Raw genomic sequence first — 20,532 nt, 5'->3', positions numbered from 1 at the left:
GGCAGAGGGAGCCCAGCTCAGGGGGGATGGAGGTTGCAGTGTCGGGAGATGGGATGGATGTAGTTTGGGGAGGGCAATGCCCCCCCTACAGGGGCGAGGTGTGGGGGATGCATGTGGGATCACATGCCATTGCTCCAGTCATTTCTGCCAGCATTGAGTAGCTCTGTGGGGGGGAAGAGGCAGTGGGGAAGGGAGGTGGGGTGAGGGGAAGAAAAGGGGAATGAGGGAGTGAGGGGAGGAGAATGGGTGAAGGGGTGTCAGGAAGAAGCAATGGGGAAGAGGGTTGGGCGGGGAGGGAAGAAGCAGTGAGGAAAGGGGGTGGGGTGGGGGCAAGAGGCACTGGGGGAAGGGGTGAATGGTAGAGAGATGCAGTGGGGGGAAGGAAAGGGGAATGGAGAGAGGAGGAACAGGGGGCGGGTCCCCATGGCAAGGGCGTTGTGGGAGGCCCAAATGTTCTTTGTGCCTAGGGCCCCAATAAATCTTAATGCACCTCTGCGCACATGGCACTGAGGGAGGTTTGCGTCATAATTGTCCTTTGGCCATTGGTTGGGAGAGGTTCAAGGAGGTAGTTGTGGCAGAGGCAGGAAAGTAAGGTCTCCAAGATTGTTGTTGTTGGCGTGGGGGCTCTTGTTGATAGTAGGCAGGGTAGGGTGTGCGCAGTCACGGGTGGAAGGGTTGTTTCTGCTGCCTGAGTCTAGGGGCCAGAATATATGCCAAGGGCCTGTAGCGTCAATCTGGAATTCTTGAAAAAGTGCAAAGATTCATCCGTCTTTTTGTTGAAGAGATTATTCTCGTCAAAAAATAGGTCCTCGATCGCATTTCGGACCCCCTAGGGAAGCAGAAAGATTGTAGCCCCGAGTCTCTTCACGTAACTATTCCGGTAGCTAGAGATCGAGAAGATGCGTCAACTGCGTCCACTGCTGCCCGGAGGGCCAGCCATCCTGGTGATCAGTCTCTTTTTGCCTACCAGCACATGGAATTGTTCTTGGTGTTCTGGAGAGAGCTTGTCTGTGAACTCTGCTAGCCTACCACAGTTATTAAAGTCGTACTTGCTAGCAGAGCCTGATAATTTGCAATGTGGAACTACAGTCCTGCAGTGGAATCAATCTTCCCAGCAAGTCTAGCCACTTAGCCATCTTGTCCAGAGAAGTGGATATTTGTGGTTTCTGCCTTGCCCATTCCAGAGCCCACTTGGACAACAAGGGAGGCTGGGGGCAGGTGGGTGAAAAGGAAATCTCTCCTCCTAGTTAGCACAAAGTATTGTCTCTCCACCCGCTTAGGTGTAGGTACACAAGGCGGGTGTGTGCCGCTTCTCCTGCTGACATAGCTTCTACCTCTCACGGAGTTGGAGTTATTAAGCCGATAAGAGAGCATCAGCGCAGCTGTACCACTGTAGCATTTCTAGCTTAGACTAGTCCTAAGAGAGTGAAGGAACAGGGGTTTCTGACTCAGGCCACATGGCGGTAAGAGGGAACTGGAGAGGCACCAAACCGCACTACATATTATACCTTTGACAGGGAACACAAGGAGACACACAACAAACATGTAGGCCAACAGACACTGCTAAGAAAAACATGCACACCCACCTATGGAATACACATAGGAATCATTGCTCAAAGAACTTAAAGTTCTTAAAAAAAAAAAAAGTCGAAAACTGTATAATGGAAAATGTTAAGCAGTTGATATATAACTAAATAGGAAGGCTAATGAGTCAGAACCATCTCGGAGCTCACTTAAGAGCACCCTGGTGGTGATGCTGAGTTAGCTAGTTGTCCAAAGGTTTTCTCAAGGGGCAAAGAGCAGAGCCATTTAAAACAACACTCAGAATCCCTGCTACAGTCCACTGGCATATCAACAGCCCTTCAAATGTGATAGACCGAAGGCAGTTAATACTCTAAAATAATCAGCATGGACAATATCCTTCATTAGGAGAAGTGTGTTAGGGCATGTCTACACTTGCCTCCGGAACGATCAATCCAGTGGGGGTTGATTTATCGCGTCTAGTGAAGAAGTGATAAATCAACCACCAAGTACTCTCCCATCGACTCCAGTACTCCACCGGAGTGAAAGGCACAGGCGGAGTTGACGGGAGAGCGTCAGCAGTCGATTTACCACAGTGAAGACACTGTGGTAAGTAGATCTAAGTACGTCAACTCTAGCTACATTATTCACGTAGCTGAAGTTGCGCAACTTGGATCGATCCCCACCACAAGTGTAAACCAGGCCTCAGTCATACACATACTCCACCCTCAGGCTGTCAGAAGAACCAACTGAGATCAAAGAGACCTGAGAAACATAGATATTATTGGAGAGGTCATGCCACCACCTTCCCAACAACATTCCCTTCTTCTTCAATGCTTAGCTGAACAGTTGGCCGCAGCAATCATTTAACATTTGGTCTGTTCGTGCGTGGCGACAAGGGCTTGACAGGCTGTCCAATGTCAGAACAGACTTGATGCACCCATGCAATAGGGGGCCTGCCTCTGGGCTACCTCCTCCTCTCAGCTGGTGGAATTTAATCCCGGATGTTACAAGCCACCTGGAAAACAGTGTTTGCTGGAATGTCTTGTGGCATTCTCACGACATGTCCGAAAAGCATAACGTTTCCATCTGCGGACAATGGCCCCAGTAGTCTGTAGACCAGAACAACTGTAAACATCTGTATTACAGATGAAGTCATTCCACTTTATGCCCAATATACTACATTGGCATTTTGTGCGGAAAGTCTCCAGCTTTGCCCAGTTTGAGCGGCATAGTTGCCATGTTTCGCAACCGTACAGCATTACAGAAAGGATACAGCTCAGATAGATCCTGAACTTGGTGGTTGTGCTGAGATGATGCTGATTCCATATTGACTGTAAATGACCCATGGCAAACGCTTCGATGTCAATCCAGTTGAAAACCTCCATGTGAGAGTTGGAGGAATTGGTGAGTATAGAACCCAAATAGCAGAAGTTGGAGATTGCTTCAATAGTTTAATTATTCAAAGAGACTGGCGTCACAGATGGACCTGAGCCTAGATTTTGCCACTTTGTCTTTGACCACAAAACACGGAGGCCAACCTTAGCCAACTCCGCCTCCATTTGATGGAGTGCCTCGCAAAACCTGTTGGGGCTCTGTACTAGAATAACAACATCAGCAGCATAGTCAAGATCTGAGAGGTGAGAGATCACCAATCTTAATGCCTATGGACCTGATGGAATGCTGCACTATGAAATCCATTGCCTGATAAAAGAGTGTGGGGGCCAATACTGCAGAAAAGGACCTAGGGGTTACAGTGGACGAGAAGCTGGATCTGAGTCAACAGTGTGCCCTTGTTGCCAAGAAGGCTAACAGCATTTTGGGCTGTATAAGTAGGAGCATTGCCACCAGATCGAGGGACGTGACCATTCCCCTTTATTCAACATTGGTGAGGCCTCATCTGGAGTACTGTGTCCAGTTTTGGGCCCCACACTACAAGAAGAATGTGGAAAAATTGGAAAGAGTCCAGCGGAGGGCAACAAAAATTATTAGGGGGCTGGAGCACATGACTTATGAGGAGAGGCTGAGGGAACTGGGATTATTTAGTCTGCAGAAGAGAAGAATGAGGGGGGATTTGATAGCTGCTTTCAACTACGTGAAAGGGGGTTCCAAAGAGGATGGATCTAGACTGTTCTCAGTGGTGCCAGATGACAGAACAAGGATTAATGGCCTCAAGTTGCAGTGGGGGAAGTTTAGGTTGGATATTAGGAAAATCTTTTTCACTAGGAGGGTGGTGAAGCACTGGAATGGGTTACCTAGGAGGTGGTGGAATCTCCTTCCTTAGAGGTTTTTAAGGTCAGGCTTGACAAAGCCCTGGCTGGGATGATTTAGTTGGGGATTGGTTCTGCTTTGAGACCATACTTCTTTAACTTGCCGGCAAGAATACTGCGGGAGACCATATCAAAAGCTTTGCTAAAGTCAAGGAATAACACATCCACTGCTTTCCTCATCCACAGATCCAGTTATCTCCTCATAGAAGGCAATTAGGTTAGTCAGGCATGACTTGCCCTGGGTGAATCCATGCTGACTCTTCCTGATCACCTAGTCATACACTTTGGCAGATTCACTACTAGGGGCCAGCCATGTAACTAAAGCTGTGTGAAATAATCCAGTACCTTTTCTTCTCTTCTTCCTCCTCCTGTTTCCTCCTAAGCTCCTCCTCTTCTTGCCATTGTCTTTCCTCTTCCTCCCTTCTGATCTGCTCTTCCTCTTCTTGCCTTCTCCTCTTCTCCACTTCCTGTTTCCGTCTCTGTTCCTGCTGCAGATGCCGATAGAGGCTGCGAGCCAGCTGGCCACGCCAATGTTTCTGCAGGACAACAGCCGAGGCCTTCAGTCGCAGGAGGGCTTTCTTCCAGAAGTGCGCTCGATAGTTCTTCTGGATTGTCACTATACTGACTAGAGCCTTTCGGTACTTCTTCCTACAAACAAAACCAAACAGTTAAAGGGCCGTGAGTCACTGACCACTTCTATTACAGTCATGTCTCTCGCGTTTCTAAGGAATGGCTCCCCAGGGTACCAAAGTGCTGAACAAATGACGTCCAGTGCCCATAGGGGGCACAAGTCGCTCCCTCTCTTTCTACCACCTGAAGATTCTTTTCCTTGCTGCCCTCTTTCCTGCATCTGACACCTTATTCCTGTCTCCAAAGTGACCCTTCTTGGAGCTGCTTTAATATGTCTGCCTTTGTTGAAAGGGAAAATGACCATGAGATCCCCAGGGGAGGAAGGACAGATTGTCACCCACTAGAAAGGAAGTTTCATGCTCCTCAAATCTTACATGCACATCTCTGGGAAACTACCAGCCTAGCACACTTGTATGCCCTACGCACAGACCCCCTGGAATCTTTATAGAGGAAAACCCCCCTAGCATCCACTTCGCTGGTCACTGAACCACCTTGAAATTTCAAACACAACCCAAGAATGATCCCCTAGGGCCAGCATAAGCATCTAAGATTGTGCTACATCAACATCAATGAAACCAGGGCTCCAGGAGCCAGGGCTGTCCCAGGGGGTGAGGGGGGCCGAAGAAGAAGAGGGGCGGGAGCAGCACTTGTGGGACATAGGCGCCGAGTTTCTAATCTGCCGGGGGGTGCTCCCCCTGGCTCTGCCCAGGCCCTATTGCCCCTCCCCCCCAGGCCCCACCCCTGCCCTGCTTCTTCCCATTCCTGCTCCGCCCCCACCCCACCTCTTCCTGCCCCTCCTCTGTCCAGTTCCTCCTCCTCCCCAAACCACCCTGCACCTTCGCTCCTCTACCCCCCAGTGCCTCCTGATGCTGCGAAACATGTGATCTGCGGCAGGCAGCAGGCACTGAGAGGGAAGGGGAGGCGCTGATTGGTGGGGCCCACCGGTGGGCAGGAGGCACTGGGGGGAGGGGGGTTCTGGTAGGGGGGCTCCTCCTTGCTTCCCACCCACCCGCCTCCCTGTTCGCCTCCTTACCCTGCTCACCCTCCTGCCTCACCCTCCCCCCCACCTCCTCACGAAGAGCTGGGCCCCACAAAGTGCGGGGCCTGGAGCAGTCCCCCTGATTCGCCGTACCCAAGGGATGGCTCTGCCAGCAGCAGCTGGGTGCAGGCTACAGAGAGGGGAGGAAGGAGAAAGGGCGACAGAAGCAAGTTTAAATAAACTGGTTGGGGACTGTCTCTTCCCCCCACTTTTCTCCTCAGTGCCTCTCCTCATACAGAGGGTGGGGCCAGCTGCATACTCAGCCTCCTCTAAGGTGGACAAAGCATATAGACAAAAGGCACAGGCTTTTACAAAACACATCTACCAAAAGCTCCACTGAGAGTACCATGCCAAGGCCCTACTCAGCTCCATGGTGCTCTTCCTGATAATATCTATGAGCTCTGCTGTCAGAGGTTAAGGCCAGAAGGGACCATTATGATAATCTAACCTGACCTCAGGTATACACAGGAAATAGACTGTAACTCCCCATCTGGAGCCTTCTGCCCATCTTCCTCCACTTCCCAAGGTAAAGCCAACTTTTTCAGCCAATGCAGGAGGGCTGTGAAATACAGTGATCCTGCACTTCACCCGTACTCAGATATAAAACACAAAGGGGACAGGGGCCCTGATTTGGCAACTGGAATTTAGTTACCTATTCTGCTGATGCTGCAGGGGACTGGGCTAAAGCTTGGCTCCCCCTCCAAGAGTCATAGAAGCCAGATGGGGACGGAGTGTGGCTCCCTCCCCCAAACCCATGCAGGTCCTGTGAGGCTAACAGGGACACAGCCCAGTTTACAGCCCCAGTTCTCCACAGGTCCTGAAGGGCTAAGAAAAGTAAAAACGTATTTTAGTTGGTGGAGTCAGCAGCTGTGACTAGGAGTCCCATAGGGAGCAGGTCTGTTAAACAAAACGGGGCATTTTCACTTTGGATTATTTTCTGATTCAGGTATTTCACTGTCAGACACCCTGAGCTTCTGGGAAAGTAAAGCAGAGTGTACAGAGCCAACCATGTAACCTTTCATCCCTTAGACCTCTTTCCCCAATTCTCAGAACAAGTCCCTGAAGATATGGATAAAGATGACAGTAAAATCCTGGAACATCTAACTCTTCATGGCAGGCTTACTCTGCTTAATTTACATAATCTTGGTGACTGACAAGCTCTAAGTGCTACATGGCAGCACTCTCTAGTTTTGCCTTACTCACTTAAAACCTTTTCTGGACTTGTCCCATACTAATTCCTTTCTATTGGAGCCTCTCTAATGTTGATGCAGTGCAACACTGAAATCATCACAAAAAAGGTTTTCTAACTTCACTTTCTCCAAAAGCAACAAAGAATCCTGTGGCACCTTATAGAATGCCACAGGATTCTTTGTTGCTTTTGCAGATCCAGACTAACACGGCTACCCCTCTGATACTTCACTTTCTCCAACCTTCATCTTCCCTGTTTTCTGCTCCTTTACCTCCCTCTGCAATGCCTCATTTGCCACCAGCTGCTGTATAAGGATTCTTCCTTTTGACCATAGCAGCATCGCTTCATTTGAAGACTAAACTTAGATGAACAGTGTGCATCCCAATCTCCCAGTCCACTAGCTGGGTACTTTCCTTTCCAGGAAAGTCACAGAAGAGACACTGCAGTTTTCCCTTAGCAATGCTGCCTAGAAACTATGTTTTCCAATGTGATAACTCCCCTCCTTCCCCAAAATATCTGGAGGTTTATGATTATTAATTATTATTATTTAAATGTCCCTGCCATGAGAAACTTACACTCTAATTTACACAGATTGCATAGCAAGTAAAGGCACCCAGACATGGGGAGAGGGGAAGGCATGGAAACAGCATTTTGCTTTATTTTGGCAAGCAGCATGTGCTACAATCATTAAAGAGTCAGCTGTTACATTAACTTCAAGGGGCAGGAGAGGGGATGGCTCTTCTGTAATAGCTTTTCTTTAACACTACTATGATTAGGAGCAGTAGTGGCAAAAGGGAGCAGCTGAGAGGAGATCAGTGGTGAAAGACTAGCCCAAAGTAGTAAGTTCTTAAGAGTGACTTAAAGAAGGAGAGAAAGGCCCCTGGGACAATAGGAGAAGGGAAGCTGCTCCAGGCCTTGGGGACAGTGCTAATAAAGGCAGACTTGGGAGAGGGGAAGATGAGAGATGAAGGGAGCTTTAGGTGAAGCTGGCAGGTAAAGGGTGGAGGAGTGGGAGCTGAGAGCCAAGAGGTAGAGGGGGCAGAGTTCTGGAGACCCGTGAAGGTGAGGATGAGGAGTCTGAAGAGGCAGAGAGTCAGTGGACAGACCTGGTCATTGCAGCAGCATGTTTAACACACTGGGGGGGGGGGGGTGTAAGAAGCAGGGGGTAGAGGAGGCTGCAGTGGTCAAAGAAATGACTATAGCACAGACAAGGATTTCAGCAGAAACACAGATTTTGTAGCTAGCCAATGGATTTGGAGGATGCGGGGAACAGAAGAGTGGAAGTGCTGATGAGAATACCATAGAGGAGAGGAGAGGATGGGGGATACTGCAAGCAGACAGGTGGAGAAAACGCAAAGACAGCCCAGAACACTGACCTTGCCATGTAGCCCAAGACGTGGGCTTGGATGACGATAGCTGCTTTCCTCAACTCCTCTTCCCGATCCTTCTCCAGGTTCTGTTCAAGAGCTTCCTTCAGGAAAACCTGACACCGTGGGGAGGAGTTTCAACAAACACAAAGAGAGGAAAGAAATCAGCCCCGGGGGAGAGTCAGGAGGTTCATTCCCTTGGTGACAAGCACAGAGTGCTCTCTTTATGCTGCTGCCCTGTGATCTCTGCTCAAGAGCTGCAGCCTCTCCAGAGCCACCCCTCACTTTTGGCTGGGGTGCCTTTCCTGGTATTAAAAGGAAAAAGTTGCACAGGACATGAGCCAAACTCTAAGCCCATCCCCCGCCTCCTTTCACTCTGTGGTCAAGGCTTTAAAGAAAGAGAGACGGGGGAGGGAAGGAAAAATAAGGAAGGAGGAGGAGAGTGTGCAAGCTAGTTATTAACCCGTTCTCAGCTGAGATCTTTTCTTCACACAAATCTATTTTCTCACTGCATTGGGCCCTGGCTACCAATATGTGACATTAAATATTTCAAAAAGAGATCATGCCACATTTTGGGTGCAGAGTTGAGCACTTACATTTCCAGGACCCTGGCAGCAGTTTGCACTCTGAAAAGTGAAGATTAATGAAAGAATCAGAAATCTCTAATGGTGAGAAAAATGCATAAAGAAACTGGCCATCCCCAATCAAACATCACCTGGCCATTCCAAAGGAATCTGATCACTGCAGGATCTAAAGGAATCCTGAGGAGAGGGTTCTCCATACTGAATGTGCTTCTGTACTGCAGAATACAAAGGGGGAGATGCACCCCAAAGAGAGAGGTGTCCTTGCCACAGATGTGCTACTGTACTGGAGGTTGCATTTTATAATAGCTAATAATAGTTCGTTCTTCTCTAGCAACTACCATCCAAGGGCCCCCAAGCACTTTACAAACTTTAACTGATTAATGCTCACAGCCTTGTGACACAGGAGGCAGCACTATCCACATTTTACAGATGCAGGAACTGGGTCATAGAGAGACTAAAAGCCACATATCCAATATCACATATCAACTCAGCAGCAGAGCTAGAATCAAAACAAATTTCCCTGTTCTAATCACTAGGCAGCACCCTCGACATAATTCTACCTCTTCCTACTTATCTAACATGCCTCTTCACATCGCTGTCTCCAACTCCTCCCCTCCACCAGTGATACTAGCCTTGCTGTCCTATTTCTCCACCTCTCCCATAACTGACTCTGTTCTTTCTTCCACATTGCCCCACCTGCATGGAACATCCCCCTCCCTCATTGCTTTCTCTGCATTTAAATCTCTCCTGAAGAACAGCTTCCATCACAACGCCCACAAGAAATTAGCTGATTAATAATGGTCAAGGAATTGAGAACACTCTATAAAAAAAAGTCACCACCTTGACCACTTTCCTTGTATGTTGTATCCCTTTCCACAGTCTGTGTCAGTTTGTTGGTCTTTTAAAATTATGAACTTCTTGGGACTGTTCTTTCCATCAGATTTACGCTGAACCTAGTATGTTGTGGGTGGTACCAGAACAAAATAATTAATAGGGACAATGCCTACAGTGATAGACACCTTACAAATGTTTAGGCAGGGAGGGAGCTGTCCTTGAGAGTTGGGCCAGGAATGCAACTCCACCATGCAGCAGAAGTACCCAATTCACAGAGACTTCATTGGCATTACAAGCCTCACAAGTGTTGCTAAAGTATTAAAAACCCAGAGAACACTCAGGTATTTATCAGGAATATCCATCCAAGATAGGGCGTTTTGATCCCCAAACAACATGAGGTTTGCCAATAATAGCTAGCTGTGAAATGATAGCATTTTGCAGGAAGCAGATAAGAAAGATTAAAATGAATTCAAACTACAGGTAGAGAAATCTCCCTTGTCAGGAAAACCATAAGCAAATCATCTGTTTCTCTGTCATTTAATTCATAGCCACTCTCAAGAGTTTAAGCCCATCTTCATCTGAGGGAAGAGTGACTAGATTCAGAAATATAGGGGTTATTTTTGCCATCGTTTCTGTTCATATTAGAAACTGACAGAAGCTTATAGTAAGTCAGACACACAGCAAGATGGTGTTAGTCAATATATATTCAAGAATATATGTGTGAATGTTGACTGTACATAGCAGTGAACACTTGCAAGTGGAAGCATATGTATTTGAGGGCTATGCACTTGTGTACACAAAATGGTCTCTGTTCACACATGGATGTTCACATATTTGTGCGCACGCTGTGTATAGTGTATATGTTGCGCAATGTACAGAATCCATTCAGCCCCTCCCTGGAGAAGGTCTATTACAGAGATATCTGCAAAACTTTTTTGCTCCTTTTAGCATACACTTTTCATCTTAAGTGCCAAATCTGTAAATTCACCTGTAGAGAACATTGGTGAAGGAGAAATTGTATTACTGTGCCTTGGATTTCAGATGGTAAGAAGAAACCTTCTGCAATGTTAAGCCAATTTCCTCTTTTTTCCAACAGGACCGCATAAAATGTCACTCTGGACATCAAGAAAAACTTGATTAGAGTGGGATATAGATGGGGAGAACTTTGTCCTAACTGAAGACAGATGTGATGGGCAGTGCTAGAGTGAGGAGCAAAGGAAACACAAGAGTTTGGAGTCTTGGTATAGCTGCTGCTTGTCATGGCATCACAAATTAAGGCCATGGTGCACTGGAAAAAACAGTTGCTTGCCTTTCGTAACTGTTGTTCTTCGAGAAGTGTAGCTCAAATCCATTCCATGTAGGTCTGTGCGTGCCCACGTGAATGGTAGCCTGAGATTTTTTTCCTTATCAGTATCTGTAGAGCTGGCTATGGCGCTTCCTGGAGCCCCACACTCATGTGCCAGTATGTGGGGTGCCGCCAGCCCTGTGCCCTTTCAGTTCCTTCTTGCCATCTACTCCGACAGTGGGGATGGAGGGTGAGTTGTGGAATGGACATGAGCAACACATCTTGAGGAACAACAGTTAGGAAAGGTAAGCAACCATTTTTTCTTCAAGTGCTTGCTCATGTCCATTCCATGTAGGTGACTCACAAGCAGTACCCCTTGGTGGTGGATTTGGAGTTCACTTTCATGTGGCTTGCAATACTGCTTTGCCGAAGCTGGCATTGTCCTGGGCTTGCTGAGTGATAGCATAGTGGGATGCAAAGGTATGGACTGAGAACCAAGTAGTGGCTCTGCAGATATCTTGAATTGGAGTATGTGCAAGGAATGCCACTGAGGAAGCCTGCGCTCTGGTGGAATGAGCGGTGATTATGGCTCGTGGCAACACACCTGCTTGTACATAACAAAACCTAATGCACACTGTTATCCAAGAGGAAATCTCTGGTAGGAAACTATTAGGTCCTTCATTCTATCTGCTATAGCCACAAAGAGCTGAGTGGATCTACGAAAGGGTCTGGTCCTTTCGATATAAAAGGCTAAGACCCGCCAAACGTCCAGAGAGTGTAGCCTGCATTCCTAGTTCGACTTGTGAGGTTTCAGGAAGAAAACAGGTAAGAATATGTCTTGGTTGCAGTGAAACTGTGACATCACCTTTGGTAGAAACGCTGGGTGAGGACGCAGCTGGACCTTGTCCTTGTAGAATACCATGTACGGAGGTTCCGAAGTTAGGGCTCTGATCTCTTGAGGCCAAGGTAACTGCAACCAGAAAGGCAACCTTCCATGAAAGTAGAAGCAAGGAGTAGGATGCCATCAGCTCTAAGGGAGGACTCATGAGTTGCAAGAGGGCTAGATTTAAATCCCACTGAGGCCCTGAGGGTAGAGCCTCTCCAGGCCCTTCAAGAACCAGATTGTTATTTCATGAGAAAATACTGATTTACCCTGCACCAGCGGGTGGAAAGCCGAGATAGCCGCTAGATGCATTTTAATCGATGACAGGACTAGGCTTTGCTGTTTAAGGTGGAGCAAGTAATCCAGAATAGATTGAATGGGGGACTTGGAGGGGGGAGATTCTTTTCTCTTAAATCCAGCAGGTGAAACACGTCCATTTGGCTAGGTAAGATGCTCAGGTGGAAGGCTTCCTGCTACCCAACAGGATTTGCTGAACCTGCACCAAACAGGCCCGCTTGTCGGCATTCAGCCAATCAGCAGCCATGCTATTAGATGAAGGGGTATCAGATTGGGGTGCAGAAGAGTGCCCTGATTCTGAGAGAGCAAGTCCAGTCGAAGAGACAGGGTCAACAGGGTTGTCACAGATAGGTCCAGCAGCATGCTGAACTGTTGGCTCAGCCATGCCAGAGCTATCATGAGGACCTTTGCTTTGTCTCTCTATTTTCAGGAGAACGTTGTGTACCAGTGGTATCAACGGAAAGGAATATAGGACCCCTTCCGACCACTGGAGAAGAAAGGCATCGGACAGGGAGCCCTCCTCAGACCCTTGGATTGAGCAGAACTCCCAGCACTTCTTGCTCAGCTTGGACGCAAACAGGTCTATCTGGGGACACCCCCACCTTTGGAAAATCATATTGGACACTTCCGGGTGAAGGGACCACTTGTGGTGAGACGAGAAGGACCTGCTGAGGAGATCTACTAACGAGTTGTTGACTCCTGGGTGGTGTGAAGCTACTGGGAGGACGCTGTGCTGTACACAACAATTCCAAAACTGCATAGCCTCCTGACATAGGGATGATGAGCAAGCTCCACTTTGTTTGTTGATGTAGACCATCGCTGTGGCATTGTCCATAAGAATGCAAACCACCTTGCCCTGTAGATATGGAAGTAAAGCCTGGTAGGCTAGACATATGGCCTTGAGCTCTTTGACATTTATGTGCTGGTGACAATCGCTTTGCGACCTGAGGCCTTGCATACTGAAGCTGCCTTGCTGAGCTCCCCAACCTTGATCGGAGGCATCAAAAATCAGGGTTGCCAAAGGAGGCAGAGTCATGAAGGGAATTCCATCCAGCATATAGCCAGGGTCTGTCCATCAGATGAGGGATGCCAGGACCTGTGATGGGATCGTCACCAGATGATCTAGCCTGTGTCTGATGGGTTTGTAGACTGTCACAAGCCAGGCCTACAGCGGTCGAAGGCGAAGTCTCACATGTCTGACCATGTATGTACATGCTGCAATATGGCCCAATAGTTTGAGGCAGACTCGAGCAGTGGTGAAGAAATATGTCCTTACCCGACCGATGAGATATGACATGGTACGAAAACGGGACTCTGGTAGGAAAGCTCTGACTCGGGTAGAGTCCAGGACCACTCAATCTCTATTGACTGCACTGAAACCAGGGCAGATTTCTGCTCATTTATGATCAGCCCCAGGTCCTGACAAGTGTTTTGTACCAGCACAAGACTGTGGTGGGCCTGTTCCCAGGAGCTGCCTCTGATGACTCAGTCATCGAGATGGGGTAAAATTTGCACCCCTCGACGTCTTTACATTTTGTGAAGGCCTTTGGCAGTGCCGCAAGACTGAAGGGAAGCACCATAAACTGGAAGTGGCACTCACTTACTATGAAGCAAAGGAAGTGCCTATGGCCATGGAAAATGGAAATGTGGAAGTAGGCGTCTTTCAAGTCGAGGGAGGCATACCAGTCTCCTGGATCCAAAGAGGGGATGATGGAGGCTAGGGAGACCATGCGAAATTTCAACTTCTTGAGATACTTATTGAGGAGAGACAGATCAAGAATGGGTGTTAGGCCCCCCTTGGCTTTCGGTATTAGGAAGTACCGGGAATAGAAACCCTTCTGTCTCATATGCAGAGGAAACTCCTCCACGACCCCCCAGCCATAGTGGAGATTCTACCTCCTGGATAGGGAGCTGCTCATGAGAAGGGTCCCTGAAGAGGGATGGGAAAGGAGGGTGGGATACAGGAAAACTGAAGGGTGTAACTGGACTCGATGATGTTGAGCACCCAACACTCCGGCGTGATATGGCGCCAATGATGTTAGGAAGCTGGCTAGCTTCCAAAAACAAAACAGGGGTTGGATCCAGAGATAAATCTGGTGTGTTGCCCTTGGGGGCATCCTCAAAACGCCTGCCTCTGCCCACTGGAGCAGCAGGTGGTTGCCTGCTGTTCGGCCAAGGAGGACGAGCCCAACTGGTGATGCTGGAAGCCTCTATTGTTCCTTCTAAAAGCTCCCTGGCTCGATGACCCCAAGTATCTAGGCTGCGGCGGCGGTGGGTGGGCTTGCCTCCTGGCCACCTGGGGAATAGAAAGGCCCTAATGTGGCCCTAGAATCTTTGAGCCTGTGCAGTTTGATCTCAGTCTGCTGTGAGAAAAGGGCCTCGCCCTCAAAGGGAAGGTCCTGTATGGAAGCCTGGACCTCCTGTGACAATCCCAAGGACTGGAGCCGGGAGCTACGTCTCATGCAGATACCGGACGCCATCGCCAGCGCTGCCGAGTCTGCAGCATCCCATGCTGCTTGGAGACACCCTAGCTACCGTCTTACCCTCCTCAACTACAGCTGTAAATTCCCGCTTGGACTCCTGAGACAGGGAGTCTGCAAACCTGGACATTGAGGTCCAGGAGTTGAAGTCACACTGCCCTAGTAGCACCTGTTGGTTTCCAATGCACAGCTGTAGGCTAGTGGTAGAATATATTTTTCTACCGAACAGGTCCAGGTTTTTTGCATCCTTGTTCTTAGGGGATCGCACTAATCTGGCCTTGCCTTTCTCATTCATTGGCTGCTGACACGTCCAATGATCAGGGAGTAGGGTGTGTATATTTGTATTCGTAGCCCTAAGCAGGTACAAAGTATTTCTTCTCTGCCCGCTTAGACGTAGGGGGTCAAAGAAGAAGGGGTCTGCCACATCACCTTGACAGTTTTCAGGACCCCACTGTGGACAGGTAGGGCCACCTTTGAAGGAGAAGAGGCACCTAGAATGTCAAGGAGATCGTCTGACTACTACTTAAACGCCTCAATTTTGAGTCCCAAATTGGAGGCTACTTGCTTGAGCAGCTCCTGATGGGCTCGGAAATCATCAAGGGGTACACTGGCAGTCCCCGCCACCGCATTGTCCAGGGACGAGGAAGAGGATGTGGCAACAGGCTCCACAGATGGCTCCTCCTCAGGCTCAGGAGCCATTTGTTCTGAGGCAGCTGGGATCTCAGTGCCCTCTTCTTGATGCAGTTCTGTTATTGGTGCCTGCTGGGCCCCTGCTCTGGTTTAGGCCTCAGACCCCAATGAGAGTGCCTGGTACGACTGGGCCTGGTTACAAGGGGAAGCCCCCATGGATTCCAGATCTGCCACTGCTGGGGTCACTAGGCACATGGCAATAGGCCCACAGAGAAATCTGGCCCTTAGTCAGGGCACCGATGCTGGTCATGGTAGGAGCCCCTGTCACTCCCTGATCCCAAATACTCCTCTCTGTCCGACCATGGAGGCGCAGTAGGAACTGGTTGCCGACGGTCTCGAGAGTGTGCCGGAGCCGACGACTAAGTCCGCATGTCTGGAGAAGGCAATCGAGATCACGATTGGTGATGTCTGGAACTCGAACGGTATTGGAGTGCCAGGATGGTGACCGGTGCCTCAGTGATGAGTGGTGCTGGGACATCAATTGGTGCCGGGATATTGACCAGTGCCGGGACATCGACAAGCATCGTGCCAGCAATCTTTGACTTGCAGGTGAACAGCTCCGCAAACGTGGCCGACTTAAACCAAGGGCTGAGTGGCGACATGGCAACTGGAACTGCGCTGGTGACAGCGGGAGTGCTCTCAGCACAGGCTTTTCCATGGAGCGGGCCACTCTGATGGGTCCACAAGGGCCTTAGATAAGTCTCTGGCTGCAGGTGGCCCAGGAAGCGACATTAGGTCCTTCGCAGCCTGGAAGGCCTCAGGCATTGATGGCACTAAGAAGTGCATAGGGTCCCAATCGCTCCCTGAAGTCAGTGGTGAGTCTCTATCAAGGCTGGATAAGCTGGGCAGCAAACCCGCACTGGAGGATGGCTTTGGAGGTGGTGAGCAGCCCTGCGCAGGTCTTGCATCAATTGCTTCACTCAGCGTCAGAGAGCCGCTCCTAACTGGACGCATCTTCTTGTGCTGCTTTCTGGCCGGTGAGGTGGATTGGTGCCGGGACCGGTCTGGTGATGATGATGCACTCCGCACTGACGTGGACGTGCTGGGTGCCGAGTTGGATGATTCCGATGCCAGGCATAGGGCAGTTTCCATTAGAAATGCCTTCAGGTCTATGTCCCTATCCTTTCAGGTATGGGGCCTAAAATTTTAACAGATTCGGCACCTTCCCTTTACATGTGCCTCACCCAGAGAGAACTTGTGTGTGGCTCACTAACTGGCATCAGTTTTGAGCAGGTGGCACGCAGCTTAAACCCCAGGGAGTGGGGCATGCCCCGTCCCTGGGACTAACTAACGCTCAAACACTTAGCACTTAACACTAAGGAACTATTTATAGTAAACAAAACTCATGGTCTGAGAAGCTAAGGGCCCTTGCAAGAGCAAGCAGTATTCCAGCCACCATCACTGGTGGTAAGAAGGAACTGAGAGCAGGGGCGGCTCTAGCTTTTTTGCCACCCCAAGCACAGCACGCAGGCTGCCTTCGGCAGCGCACCTGCGGGAGGTCCCCGGTCCCACAGATTCAGCGGCTTGCCTGGCAGGAGGTCCGCCAGTCCCGCGGCTTCGGCATACCCGCTGCCGAATTGCCACCAAATCCGCAGGCCCATAGGACTTCCCGCAGGCAAGCTGCAGAAGGCAGCCTGACTGCCGCCCTCACAGCGACCAGCAGGCCGCCCACCGCAGCTTGCTGCCTTAGGCACGCGCTTGGAGCGCTGGTGCCTGGAGCCGCCGCTGACTGAGACGGTGCAGGGCCAGTGGCACCCCATATACTGGCACATGAGCGCGGGGCTCCGAGGGGCACCAGAGCCGGCCCTATGGATACTGCTATGGGAAAAATCTTTGGCTACCATACATGTGGGCGCCCACACACCTACATGGACGGACATGAACAAGCAGTCGAAGAAGAACAAACTGTTGCTAACATTCTGCCCGTTTCACTCTGCCAGGCCCTAACCTCTAGCATACATCAGGACAGAGCCTGAGTCTCCTCTTATAAACAAAAGCTTGGCTATTGCCAGCAGGACAGCTGCACTAGTATTAATGAGAAACACAAAGCCCATCCTGCCCTCCCTTCCTCACTTCCTTTCCTGACCTACACAATCTACTATATTAATTCAGAGTCTTTTCCTTCCTCTTCCAAACAATCACTAGAGATAAGATTATCCTCCAATTCATTTTGCAGGAAGTATTCCCCCTTCTCCATGCCACCCCCTCCCTTCTGCCCCCCAAACTCCTTCCTAGGTTACATCCCTCCATTCCATGCCCTCCCCTCAAATCCTCCCTCCCCTCCAAAAAAGAGTCATGGTTTAGTTCTAACTGGGGACTCTCAGCATGAGGTAACACTGCTGCCTTTATAGTTAGTGTAACTGGTACAGAGGGTACACATGGGGCGACTGTTCTCTCTCCAGGGCAACTGATCCTCATCCTGTTCACTTCACTTTCACTCAAAAGACAGAAAATAAATCAAGTCTTCACTAGGCAAAAAGGTACGTTTTTAACATGTGTTAGCCAACATGAAGCAACCTCCTGGTGAAGACACGGCAGTTTGTAGGTATAAGGTTTGTTAGCAGGTCATGTAAACCCTTAGGCTCCCACTTAGTGTTTACCTCAACTTGCTAATGTGAAAACTGCCTTGTCCAGCCTACGATTCCACCTTCTGTCCAGCGATGTCAACACTACAAACTTCAGCTGGCCTAGCAATGTCAATCAGTGGTGTGAAGAGGTGTGATTGCTGGTGGACACAGCCATGTTCTGATAAAAGACCCTAGCATAGATGCAGTCATACTGGTAAAACTGTATGCTTATTATTTTGCTCAGGGAGGGTGGAACAAACTCACACTCCCCACCACTCTTCCTCTGTCACTTCAAGCTTCTATGCTAATAATGCATTTGACCCCTTAGCTGCATGTTTCCTCACTCTGACCTATCCGTTCGACCTGCAGCCCTGCTTCAACTCTCCCACTCATCACAAGGGTCATTTACTTGACTTGGTCTTCACCAAGCACTGCTCTCTCTGTTGCTAAATTCCTTCTCTCCAGCCATCACCTAGTCTCTTTCAACATTGCCCCTCAGCCCCCAACCTCAGACCCTGTCACTTCACCTTTCCACAACTTCAGTCCGTCAGTGCTGAGGACTCCTTGTCCAGTCTCAGCCCTCTTCACCCAGCCCTTTCTTCCAATGAGATAGTTGTTTAGTCTCCCCATGCTTCACTCTCCTCCGCTACTGACTTTTTTGCCCCTCTCCTCATCACAAGGTCCACCCTGCCAACCCCCAGCCCTGGATCACCCTGATTATCCACTTCCTCTACTCCTGCTCTCGTGCCACAATGCATCTCTGGTGAAAATTCCGTGACCAGGCCGACTTCCTCCACTACACATTCGTTCTCTCCTCCTTCAGTTCTGCCATCTTCCTAGCTAAACAACTCTGCTTCTTCAATTTAACATCAGCCACCTTTTCACCTCCTTTGACTCACTCCTCAAACCTTCCAGCCTCCTCCTATCTCGCTGATTTCTTTCAAGAGAAACTGACAGAATATAACAACCTGTCCTTCCCACCAGATTCAGCTTGCCTTCCCTCCTGCCTTCCCCTCCTGCAATTCTCTTTTCCTTCTCACTGGTCACAGATGCAAGAGTTTCTTCTATTGTCTCTTTCTCCAACCCCTCCACTTGCCTCCCATTCCACCTCCCCATCTCCCACATGTTCACGCTCATCTCCTCCCTTACACAGCTCCTTAACATCTCATTCTCCTCTGGTGCTTTCTTCTCACAATGCAAACATGGTTTAGTCTCCACCATTTAAAAATATTTTGTTCTTGAGCCCGTAATAACAGCTCTTTAAAAAACTGCCAACTCTTTTTTCCTTAGACTTGCTTCCCACAGGATCTTACCTACCAGTTGTCTGAGTTTGCTAAAGTCTGCCTTCTTGAAGTCCATTTTCTTTAATCTGCTGTTTTCCTTCCTACCATTCCTTAGAATGAACTCTCCCATTTCATGATCAATTTCACCTAAGCTGCTTTCCACCTTCAAATTCTCAACCAGTTCCTCCCTATTTGTCACAATCAAATATAGAACAGCCTCTCCCCTAGTCACTTTCTCCACCTTCTGTAATAAAAAGTTGTCTCCGATGCATTCCAAGAACTTGTTGGATAATCTGTGCCCTGCTGTGTTATTTTCCCAAGAGATGTCTGGGAAATTGAAGTCCCCCATCACCACCAAATCTTGTGCTTTGGATGATTTTATTTAAAAAAAAAAATTCGTCCACCTCTGCTTCCTGATTAGGTGGTTTATAGTAGATCACCCTTTTATCTTTACCCAGAGGCTTTCAACAGGTCTGCCTCCCGCTTCTATCTCAAGCTCAGTGCAAGTGTATACATCTTTGATATATAAGGCAACACCTCCTCCCTCTTCCCCTGCTTGTCGTTCTTGAATAAACTGTTCCCTTCTATACCTCCATAAATCAAACTCTAATAAGCTTTCAAGCAGCATTTTTCTTACTTTGCTTCTCTGTACATTTTGATCATCATCTATGGAAACATTTTTTCATCAGTTTGAATGCCTACAGTGAAATTGACAATTACTGATAAAAATTGAATCCTTCCAACCATGGTTGTTATACTCCAACCACTGCTCAAAGCAACTAATCTAATGACCTACCACCCACTATCTAACCTCCTGAGCAAGAAAAATGAGAAGACACGTAGGTGCACCTAGACACTACCAAAATCCTTGAGTTGGCTCTGTACATACTGACATGATCACAGTGGGCAGGAATTAGTTAGACTGGACATGAGAAGGGAGCAACGTATTGTTTTGCAGGTCCACCGAAAAAATCCAAAGCTAGTTCTGCTTGGGTTCTTTAAAACTAGACTTGACAAAGCAATAGTAAATGTAAGTAGGGAACAATCCTGTGCTGTCCAATGGGAGAAAGAAAAGGGCTGTTGGGTCTCATCTAATCTATCTCCAAATATGTAATTCGGGAAGCATTTGAGACATTACAGGTCAGCAGCATAGCCCAGTCAGTGACCTTCAGTGGTACGACTACGCAGTGCCATTAGTTTACTTCCACCAGCTGTTTATTGGAGTGCTCCTGTATATCACCTTTCAATTAAACTCTCTTGCATCAGGAATTACTTCCCTCTCCTCACCCAATAGATCCTTTTCTACAGTGAGGTAATACCTTGTTTTTACCCAGCTGCCACTCTTTCCTGGTGCTGTCATATGTCTGTAGCAAATGTGTGCACACAGCCTTGGTGTTGTCTGGGACGCTCAGATTCTTCATAAGCATCTTGTACCTGAGAACCAAACACAATCTCTTGACATAAAAGTATGTACAATACTATCCTTTCCATTTCTAACATGCTTCAAAACCTTCCTCTTCCCATTCATCCTCCCACAGGGTTGTCTTATCTGCCCATCTGGGAAATTCTCTTTTTCATGTTCTTTATCCAACTGCGGTTGGATTAACCTCCAG

At 48.7% G+C, this 20,532-nt stretch overlaps 1 protein-coding gene across 2 annotated transcripts in view; it reads right to left on the bottom strand.

The window, feature by feature from the left end:
- The window catches only part of LOC120374953 (unconventional myosin-X-like), a 220,960-nt gene that overhangs the window by 98,152 nt on the left and 102,276 nt on the right, over positions 1-20,532 (bottom strand). For both annotated transcript variants that reach the window (XM_039495411.1, XM_039495412.1), the window contains 3 exons: positions 20,239-20,353; positions 8,026-8,132; positions 4,137-4,439 (listed from right to left, as the gene is read on the bottom strand). In XM_039495411.1, coding sequence (XP_039351345.1) covers positions 4,137-4,439; positions 8,026-8,132; positions 20,239-20,353 — 525 coding nt within the window. The remainder of the gene's footprint in view (positions 1-4,136; positions 4,440-8,025; positions 8,133-20,238; positions 20,354-20,532) is intronic.

The sequence above is a fragment of the Mauremys reevesii genome, linkage group 11 (assembly GCF_016161935.1).
Source record: "Mauremys reevesii isolate NIE-2019 linkage group 11, ASM1616193v1, whole genome shotgun sequence".
NCBI classification, from domain to species: Eukaryota; Metazoa; Chordata; order Testudines; family Geoemydidae; genus Mauremys; species Mauremys reevesii.
This window is presented reverse-complemented; position numbering and strand designations above follow the sequence as displayed.